The sequence below is a fragment of the Chlorocebus sabaeus genome, chromosome 1 (genome assembly GCF_047675955.1).
Source record: "Chlorocebus sabaeus isolate Y175 chromosome 1, mChlSab1.0.hap1, whole genome shotgun sequence".
Taxonomy (NCBI): domain Eukaryota; kingdom Metazoa; phylum Chordata; class Mammalia; order Primates; family Cercopithecidae; genus Chlorocebus; species Chlorocebus sabaeus.
The window spans coordinates 91,514,385-91,525,304 of record NC_132904.1 but is presented as its reverse complement, the minus strand read 5'-3'; the positions used below and the strand labels follow the sequence as shown (position 1 = coordinate 91,525,304).

The 10,920-nt window shown below is 37.0% G+C and overlaps 1 protein-coding gene across 3 annotated transcripts; it reads left to right on the top strand.

The window, feature by feature from the left end:
* Window positions 1–60: 60 nt before the first annotated feature.
* Window positions 61–10,228, top strand: CWC15 (CWC15 spliceosome associated protein homolog). Of its 3 annotated transcripts, none has more exons than XM_008020588.3 (7): window positions 61–203; window positions 1,530–1,668; window positions 2,264–2,376; window positions 2,686–2,774; window positions 3,647–3,754; window positions 7,330–7,448; window positions 10,059–10,228. In XM_008020588.3, exons 2-7 carry the CDS (start codon window positions 1,538–1,540, stop codon window positions 10,186–10,188), a joined length of 690 nt encoding a protein of 229 aa, XP_008018779.1. In that variant the 5' UTR covers window positions 61–203; window positions 1,530–1,537; the 3' UTR covers window positions 10,189–10,228. The 3 variants fall into 3 exon arrangements, with proteins under 3 accessions (XP_008018779.1, XP_008018780.1, XP_037861238.1); XM_008020589.3 differs by having other exon boundaries at window positions 121–222; XM_038005310.2 differs by having other exon boundaries at window positions 146–425.
* Window positions 10,229–10,920: the final 692 nt, after the last annotated feature.

Genomic DNA, 10,920 nt, shown 5'->3' with positions numbered 1-10,920 from the left:
CCGTTTCGGCCCCGCCCCTTAGTGCCGTTACGCCGACTTCCACTTCGGCCACTGCGGATTGGTCGTTGCTTCCGCCTCCGAAGCGCTTGGATTTTGCTTCCGGGTCGTAGGCGCTAGCTCTGGGCGCAGAGGTTTCTGGGAGCCCGGAGTCGTAATGGCGTTTGTATGATCTTCGCAGATTGCTGCATCGGACCTCGGCCAGTGTGAGCGGCAGGAGGATAGGTTATCTTCCTCATCCCGGTGGGACGGGAAAGGGCAGTTGGGGTCGGAGTCGGCGGCAGAGTGCAGAGTGCGGGCGGTAGAGGACCTGGAGCAGCGGGCTAGGGGCGAAACGGAGTGCCTGTCAGGCGCGTCCGGAGCTCTCGGGCCCGCAGAGGAGATCGCAGCATAAAGGCAGCTCGCCTACCGCGTAAAGCGAACCCCAGGTCCTCCCTTCACTACCCCTCGCATCCCTGCAGCGCTGGGCACGGGTTAAGGGGCAACGAGTTTCTGGTTATAGCCAAAGACTAGCTCACGAGAGACCGGAGTGATAATTCCGTTAGTGTGTGGGAAGGGGTGGACCCCCAGCTCCAGATAACCCCGTTTCTTCTTTGTATACATGTCTCTTACTCTTTTTGAAAATTAGGAGAAAGCACTCCCCCCACAAAAAAAATCCTCCCAGTTCGCCCACCCTCCCCACACACTTGCTTTTCCGACACTAACAGGGTTTTAATGACTGCGTCTGCTAGACAGTATTCTTGTGACTGCTCCAAGCAGAAAGTAACTTAAGGAATGGGTCCCTGATTTTTGCTATCAGAATCCTCTGGGGTGAGGTTCCGGTTTTTTTTTTTTTTTTTTTTTTTTTTTGAACAGTCCTTAAATTATAACCCACAAACGATCTGATTTATAATATGATGCCTGTTGTAGGAGAAAATTGGCTCAACAAAAGGTTAAGAATTTTTTTCTATGTAACTGTCATTGAAGTTTAACACACTTTCCTTAGTAACTTTTTTCTCAGACACCTAGTAACTTTGTCAGTGATATTTTTTGTTTGTTTTTAGCTTTTGTTTCTACTAGCCTGTTTGCTATTGTGTGAAGTTTAGATAAAATGCAAACCTTAGAGAGTCTGGTAGAGTAAGGTTGAGTTGGAAATTTTTAAAACTTAGTCATGGTAGTACTGTATTTTTCAAGGCTTTTGACATGTCAAGTGTCATAATTCTTATAGTAATCCTATGAGGAATATCTCCATTCCACAGATGACAGAAAGTTAAGCCAGGTGACTTGCTCAAGCCCATATAGTCAGAAGGAGAATAGGGATGCAAACTCAGATCTTCATGACAGAATTTTTTGTACTAAGACAAGCCTGAGAAGCCATATTCGTTGTACGGCCTAAGCCTCATAATTTTGTTTTCCTGAAAACTTTGTTTAAGAAGATTAAGCAGGTTTAGGGGAATGAGTTTTAGAATTTATTTCACTAGTATGGATATTAATACTCTGTAAAATGAGTGTTTGTATTGTTGTAAATAACTTGATTATATTTTTCTTCAAAGCATAAAAGATGACAACAGCAGCCAGGCCAACCTTTGAACCTGCAAGAGGTGGAAGGGGAAAAGGAGAAGGTGATTTGAGCCAACTTTCAAAGCAGTATTCAAGCAGAGACCTACCCTCTCACACAAAGATAAAATATAGGTAGTAAGACTTTCTTTTTTTTCTTGTTCACAAAACAAGACCAAGTCTGTTAAATGGCATGGTCATGATATAGTCGTATGTTCGAGTTATGTCACTTATCTATTATCGTAGGATTAGAATGCAATAGGATGTTTAACACTAAAATTCTACCCTGTGGTTTTAAAATGCAAAATTCCTACTAACCAGAAATTTTCGTATGTAGATACAACAATAAATAACAGAAATAATAATGCCTCAGAGAGATTATGCACTATCAGCACCAGTCAATATATTAAAAGTATTACTGTTAAGTTCTGAGTTGATAATACCAATAAAAATTAAAGACATTTTAATCACTGTAAATGTAAAAGGTGACATTTTAATCACCTTATTATAGGAAAATGCGTGATTGAATTTGGACTTCTTGAAATGTTGGGAATATCACAAGAGTGGCTGTTAGTAACTTTCAGATTAGATTATGATCTTATCTACTTCCATTTTTTATGCTTGAAGGACAAAGTCTCATTCCTGAATTGTCTTCCATTACCACAGTCGTGTGTGTGTATGTGTGTGTGTGTTTAAGTAACATTTTTGCCCTGGTTTGTTTCTACTTTAGACAGACTACTCAGGATGCCCCTGAAGAGGTTCGTAACCGTGACTTCAGGAGAGAGTTGGAAGAAAGAGAGAGAGCTGCTGCAAGAGAGAAAAACAGAGATCGTCCAACCCGAGGTACCAACACTATCCAAAACATTTATCTCTAAAATTATGTCGTTGATAGTTCTTCTTTTATGCAGCAACTGGAAAATATTAACCATTTGTTTGCTTTTACAGATTGATGTGAGCTGTAATACTTTCTTAAGTCATTAGAGATAACAATAACAAATATTTACCAAAGGCTTATTTGCCCAGGCACTGTGGATGTGATTTCACTGTGGATAATGCTTTCAATGTGGGCTCCTTGTGCCCACAGTTCCCTAAAACATTTTAAGAAATGCAGTATTTGTTTTACTAAGTTAAGTGATTTTTGTTTCCCCTCAGAACATACAACCTCCTCTTCAGTGTCAAAAAAGCCACGGTTAGACCAGATTCCTGCTGCCAACCTTGATGCAGATGACCCTCTAACAGATGTATGTTTTGTTTTCTCCTTTCATCTCTAATAATTGATTTACCATGTTTTTCTGAAATACTTGTTACGCCTTTGGCTTTAAGAAGTGACATATATTTGCTTGCTGTTATTCAAATATAACCCTGACCTCAGTGCTAAACTTTATAGTTGATTTTAAAACAAAAAGTATTATTTTGTGGGACTTTTAAGAACAAGTTTGGTCTCTAGAGAACCAAATATGGAAGGAATCTTAAAAGACATGCTTTCCCGCAAAATAATGTCCCGTACTAAACTACTGCACTATGGTGTGTTACACACCTCTACAGGGCACTCTTCACACTGGGTTTCCTATAAACAGTGCCCTCTAGAGTTGTACCTGGAGGCCTTTCCACATTAGATATGCCCCCTTCTATAAGTGGAGTACACTTAATGGTTCCCTTTGTGCTTAGTGAGGGAAGTAATCTAAGCAGAAGGTTTTTAAGGATTAGCACATCAGTTAATGTTAAAATTCTGTGGGACCCTAGAGCCTATAATCAGTTTGCAGTTTTCTACATACAGGACAGTGAAAAACCTGAGTGGCATCCAATGAGTAATATCTACCTGTGTATACATATCAGCAGTTAATTCTAGAGTTAAATGATGGAGTTACTCATAATAGTTAAAACAAGAAACCTAATTTCAAGTGAAATTTAATGATTATTCATTTGAAATTATTTTCTTCTGAGAAATTAGCAGTTTTTTGCACTTTTGATTATCTTTACTTGCTAGCTTAAAGTTGTTTTGAGCTACATAAAATTGTTTTGACTTTCTTAGGGTGATACATTGTACGTATGTACTGTGTTTTGGTAATGTATATTTTCCCTCCAATCTTCTGGGCTCTCACTGTTCTTTTAGGAAGAAGATGAAGATTTTGAAGAAGAAAGTGATGATGATGATACTGCAGCTCTTCTTGCAGAACTGGAAAAAATTAAAAAGGAAAGAGCTGAGGAGCAGGCCAGGAAGGTAAAACCAAAGTGTTAAATATTTACATCTCTCTTCTCACATATACTAAAGTAGAAATTTTTTTGAATATAAGTAATACCTTCTTATATTAGAAATCTCCCTTACCGTGTCTAAATATTATAGCACTTGTAGATCTATAAATCTTATTATTTTTGTGACATCCTAGGTATCCTGGTTATATTAAAAATTCTTTCCAAATAGTTCAGATACATTGAGTAATATTCACCAGCTTACTAGTCATTCACTTGTTTATTCATTTGTTCAACATTTAGTCAATATCTGTTAATTGACAGGAGAATCAAAGATGATCAAGATATAGTCATGGTCTACAAAGATTATCTCTCTGTCTCCTGCCTAGGTACTATTAAGGCAATTAGTCAGTAGATATTATATAACCTAGGTCAAGCTACCTAACTTCGCTGAGCCCCCACAGTCTCTCCGTTTACACAATATGAGGAAAAAATATAAAACTCAAAGATAGTTAAAACTCTGAATGAATTACCCAGAGTGATAATAAGAGGTGAAACTGAGGAGGCAAGCACAAGTCAGAGCATTAGAGATTTGCAAAACAATGCTGAAGGAGTCTAGATTTTTTCTAAAGGACATGAGGAGCTGGTTGATTTAAGCAGGAGATTGATAAAATTGGATATGCATTTTAGAGAGATTACTCTGGCAATAATATGCAGGATGGATTGGAAAAAAACTGAGTTAGGAGGCTGTTTCAGTAATCTTACCAATTAAGAGACTCTTAACTTGTATGATAGGAGTTGGAATTAAGATAAGTAATTAGATGCTGATAGAACTGATTATCAAGGAGGTCAAAGTGGGAAGGGGAGTAGGAAAAAATAAAAAATAAAGGAGGTAGAGTTGACAAAGTGACTGATTGATTGTGGCAGCAGAGAGGACCCTCACTTTGTAGGTAAATGTTGGTGCTGTACATCAATACAGGGAATGCAAAAGAATTGCCATATTTATGCAGAGAAGAGGTAGTTGATGAGATCTGTTTTGAACATACTGAATTTGACACATTATAAGACATTCAGGTAGGGATGTTTTCAACCAGAGCAGCACAGCTTTTTTGTAGATTTCTGTGTAAAATTTTATTTGATGCAAGAATTGTTCTGTTTTTAAAAAAGAAAGTAAGAAAATATACTACATGGTCAATACCAGGAATCTAGGGAAGTGAGTTCATGTGAATCAGGAGGGCCAGGGAAGAATTCAGAAAAGAGGTAGAATTTGGGATGGACTTTGATGACTTAGAATTCAGATTGGAAGAAGGAAGGCATTTTAAAATATACTTCTCATCAAAGTTTTGTATTATAAGACAGCATAATTCCTATAATAGCTTATAGTTTTTACATGTAGTTTTTAAGTCAAAGAATTATAAAAACATTCCCAATCCCATTTGCATACCACTAGAGGGCAATTGTTCCAAATTCTTTTAGCTTGCCTAATAGTTCTGGACACATAAAGAGATGAGCAATTTAAATGCTTTTGGTTGACCTTGAGGGACGATAAGCATTTTAGACAGAAGGCCTTGCAGTTTTGTGAGTTTCATCTAATAAAACGTGTTGATATTTCTTGGAGTTGAATGATAGTTTAGTTTCTTTTAGCCCTGTTTCCCTTTCTATTGGCTGGTTTTTGCCACGCCCCTAATTTAAGATTTTTCAAACCATTTAACCCTTGTCAGGGGTCAGCACACTTTCTGTAAAGGGCCAGGTAGTAAATATTTTAGGCTGGCTGGTCATGGAGGCTCTGTCGCACCTACTCACCTCCACTGTTGTAGCATAAAAACATCCACAGAGTACATAAACGAATGAGTGTGGCAATGTTCCAATAAAATATCTACAAAAACAGGTAGTTAGGATTTGACCTACATGCCATCTGACAACTAGCTTATATTATGAAACACAGTATGCCTGCTGTTTGAATATTGAAAGAGTTTATGCCTTTTTTCCCAGGGCTGTGTGTGACAATCATTCAGTAACTCCAAAGGAAATAATATTCCAAACATAAAATGTCCATGACCTTTATATGTCATACACATTATATTATAAGTTTGGATATATTGTATACCTAAGCTCCTATTTTTCTAGTATTTCAGAGAAATATCTTTTCCCTTTAAGCATCAGTATAATTTGTTACAAATAAATATATAGCTTTTAGAGAGCTACTTGTACTTAATCTGTGATGGATAGTTCCTGATTTTATTTAAATTCTGACCAGTGATGTAAAGGAATTTTCCTATTTCCTTACAAGTTAGATCTTCTTACCTCCTATTTTCATTTTTATTTTTCTCCATAAAAATGAAATTCATTGTTTACATTTGAATATTGAAATGAATATCAGTAATCTGTATGAAAAATTAGGTTATTAAAATAATAACTTTTTAAAAAATGATTTCCACACCATCTCTTTTTCGTTGATCTATTAAGTCATCGATTTCTGTCATCCTCAAAACACAGGAAAACAGGATTTATATTTAGCTTAAGATAGCATGTTAACAAGTAGATCTAGAAGTGATAGCTAAGGATTTTAGACATTTTATATTCCAAATTCTGAGAAGGAAACTCAGGATGATTTGACTTTGAAGAAGTTGATGCTAAAATAAAAGTGAAGAAAGACAGTGTTGTAACTGATAAAGGATGGGAGGTATAAAAATAGAAACTGAGGCTGGGCGCAGTGGCTCACGCCTGTAGTCTCAGCACTTTGGGAGGCTGAGGTGAATGGATCATGAGGTCAGGAGTTCGAGACCAGCCTGGTCAACATGGTGAAATGACGTCTCTACTAAAAATACAAAAATTAGCCAGGCATGGTGGCTCATGCTAGAGGCTGAGGCGGGAGAATCACTTGAACCTGGGAGGTGTAGGTTGCAGTAAGCCGAGATCATGCCACTGCACTCCAGCCTAGGCAATAGAGCGAGACTCCGTCTGAAAAAAAAAAGAAAAAAGAAACTCAATAATATTAAGTCAATAAAAACAAAATAGATCAGCCTCAGGTAAATTAGTAGAAATTCATGTTAACTGGATATAATTTTGTACATGGTAGTTTGTCCTATTTTAGGAGTTTTCTTCATTAATAACTTCTCACCAAACCTAGAGACTCAAGTTTACATTATTAGTAATTCAAAATAAGATTAAATTAAATCACAGTTATGTATGACCCTTTAAAATTGAGGTAATAGTTTTGCTAAATGTGTCTTTTTGATATTTAATATGTTCTTAAATTATTAGAATATGCTTATTGATATACGCTTAAAATTTAAAGCTATTAATTTTACATGTACTTCAAGAAAGAATAGATTTAAATATGAATCTCTAACATTTCGTAGTTGGAAGAGACTGATATCAACCATGAAATATTTATAATAAAAATGCCAACTTATTTTATTTTGATGAGGGAGACTTTTCTAGTATGCCTCAAAAACCAAAAAAAAGAAAAAAAAAGCCTGCCTTGGTGCTTTTCTTGCCGTAAAATCCCAATGATCTGTTTTTTTTTTTTCAGTGAGCTAATATAAAAAAAATTGAACCCAGAGTTAAAATAAGTAAATACTAATCTTCCTTTATCATTAACAGGAACAAGAACAAAAAGCTGAAGAAGAGAGGATTCGTATGGAAAACATTCTGAGCGGAAACCCTCTCCTTAATCTCACTGGCCCATCGCAGCCTCAGGCCAACTTCAAAGTTAAAAGAAGGTACTATACAGTAATGGTGTAATGAAGTGTGTGTGTGTGTGTGTCTATCTATATGCACAGGCATGCAGATTATAAGTTAGATAGCAAGGTGCATTATATGAAGCTTCTAAAAGTCCACCGTCCGTTCACTGATACTCTTCTCTGTTCAATTAGGAATAATGGAAGAAGCTAAATGAAAGAAAATTAACTTATTTTCAGTAGATAGTTGCAATAACCAGCTGTGTACCAGATAATGATGTAAGCACTAGGGACAGAGTAATAAACTGAGGCCCTTACATTTTAGGTGTGCATATCAAGGGTCCTCAAGATGGCCTCTCACATTCAGACACTCACTAGAAGAACTCAGGGGACTTGGCATATAGTTACATGCTTGGCTAAGGTAATAAAGACACACAGCTAGATTATAAAGGGAAAAGACACACACGGAGAATGGATGAATCCACGTGCAGGTTTCACTATGCTCTATCCCTTCCGTGAGTGGTCACACAGCACATTGTTTCCCCCAGTGCAGCAACGTGTGCAGTGCTTCTGCCCAGGGAAGCCCATTAAAGATCCCATGCCCAGGGTTTTTACTGGGGGTGGCTAGTCATGTACGTAGCTTTTGCTTAGCACATAGCAAAATCCAGACTCTTAAAAGGATAGTAGGTGTTCAGCATAAACCACATTATTTGTAAATTGTAGGCACAGTGACAGTGAGATTTCTTAAATACAAATTTTCAAATGCCAGCCAGGGGCCAACCTTGGAAGCAGGCATTTCTAAGGATTGTGGTCCCAGGCCTACTTTTTAAATTCTTTCTGTACAGTGTGTGTGTTTGGAGGGGTAAAAAGGAGGGCTAAAAAGGGAGGAAGTATAAATTATAAATACTGTAAATCCTTCAGATGGTGATATGTAAAATAAAACAGAAAAGCTTATAGGAAATGTTGAGGAAGGAAGAATGGTTGTTATTTTATATGCATTCATCAAGGAAACACAGTGCTTAACTTTTAAACCATATTCGTTATTTTTCACCACCTCTACTGCTATTATTTGCCATCTAGAGTGATGCAGTACTGCTACCTGCCCTCCCCTCTGGAGTGATGCAGTACTACTGACCGCTTTGCCCTCTGGAGTAATGCAGTACCGCTGATACAGTTCTGGAATTAGTCCAAGCTGGAGATAGTAGATTTGGAAGTTATCAGCTCAGATAAACTTTTTAAAGCCATGACACAGGATGAAATCACCTTGGGAAGGGTATAGCTAGAGAGGAGAAGTCAGAACTGAGCTTAGTATAATGTTTAGAGGTTACGTAGATGATTAGTTACCAATACCTGTTCTAATTATCTACCCAACCTCTAAACATTATACAGGTGCCTGATAAATATTGATTGAATGAATTTTGAATGAAAAAGTCTAGGCTGACAAGGAGCAGCCAGTTGGGAAGGGAGGAGAACTGAAAGAAGTGAAACCAAGTGTTTCAGGAGGAGAGGAGTGATCATCGAGGACAAATACTAATGTCAGGAAAGAGCATTTTGGTGTTGGGAAGGAGGGACGAAAAGCCTGTTTGGAGTCGAGGAAAGACTGGATACAGAAAAAACTGTACTGATTATATATAAAAATAAAGCTATATAGTTTGTTTTTTTGCTTTTTTTGAATGCAAATGGAATTGGAGATAGAAACATGTCTTATATCCCAGTCATATTGATCTGCTCAGCTTCTTATGCTTCTCTGTATACTGCATCAGTGATGACTTTACTGCACTATTTTCCAAAGGTGCCCACGTTTGTTGCTCGTTGTGCAGTTTCCCACATTTGTTCCCATGTGCAGTTTCTCCTGGCATGTAAGCTCATGCACACATACACACACACATGATATGGGTTTGTGTTTTATGTATATTTGTGAGGGTATCTATATCATGTATATGGGCAGCTGTTTTATATGCGAGATGATATTCTGAAATCATGCTCTTTATTTTCTATAACACATGTATTTTATAACTTACGGATTTTTTTTTTTCACGCTTATACCTTATGGAATCCAACCAGAGTTCTGCCCTGAGCTCTTCGGCTGGTACTTCTCCATGGTTAACATACCTGTGTGCCATATCTGAGCCTTAATTATTATACCCCAATGATTGCTTCTCCTTTTGTTGGCCTATAATGCAAATATTACAGTAGATGATTACTAAACATTAACTGATAAAAGAGGAATATCTACAATCCTCAAAACCACATAATCTAAACTACATTAAATTGATTGGCTACTATCATCTACAAATGCCTATACTAATATTAGGGTAGTCCTAGGTGCTGCCTCTTTGTATTAGACCTAAAAACATTAAATATTTATGCAATTAAAATCTATGTATTTCTATTTTTTAACTCAAAAGCTTCTTTTACTGGAGAAATAGTAAGAATGTTTTACATGTTCTAAGTAGGAATTGCCATTCTTGCTATAAGAAAGCAAGATTATGTATTAAGGATGACATTATACTTTTGAGTGTAATTGCTGCATCAAATGATACACACGTTGAGCATCTTTCTGTGTAACTGACTAAGCCTTGCAGAGCACGTAGTATTCTTGTCACCTGATAGAAACATTTTAAGACGTTTTGTTTGCTTTTTCTTCCTCAGGTGGGATGATGATGTTGTCTTCAAGAACTGTGCAAAAGGTGTAGATGACCAGAAGAAAGACAAAAGATTTGTAAATGACACACTGCGATCTGAATTTCACAAAAAGTTCATGGAGAAATATATTAAGTAGTACAGTTTTATGTGCTTAATTAAAGACTGTAAAACGTAAAGGATCATTCTGACTTATTTTTATGAGTTTTTTCTTTTCCCTGTCTAAATCGTGTGTGGGCTTCCCCAATTTTAAACTCTTATCTTTTTCTTTAGTGACACCTTACTTGATAATGGACTTGGGAATAGGTTTAACCCAATTTGCATTTTCCGGATGTTTCCAGTGATACGTTTTCTTGGGAAAAGCAAACCTGCCTGTAATAAATTTTTTAATCTAAATAACCAAATCTGGGTGCCCAACTTTGTTGGAATTTATACTGCTAGTAATACATTCCATAATTTCTTTTGAAAAGAAAAATTACCGTTGTGTATTGTGGTTGTGCATTAACTTGCCCTTTTCCCTGTTTCTCTCACATTTATTTAAGATGAGTTAATTCATAATATTTTCTCTACATTTTTTAAAAGAGTATAATGAAAGATGAGAGGGATTCCATTTTGGACCACATGTTGGTGTGGAGGAGTATCATCGCAGTAAGCACCCTAAGCGTGTGTCTGGGAGAGCACTGGGAATCACTCACTTCTGCAGGCACTTGTTTTTTTCTCATGGTCCAAGAGGAGAGCTCTCTATAAGCATTCTTTTAAAGTATATGGTACTCACTTGTGTTCTCCTGGATACTCAACCGCCATGTTTCTTTTGAAAGAGATTGAGTATGCACACTGACATGCACTTAGTGCAAAGCCTGAGAAAGCTTCA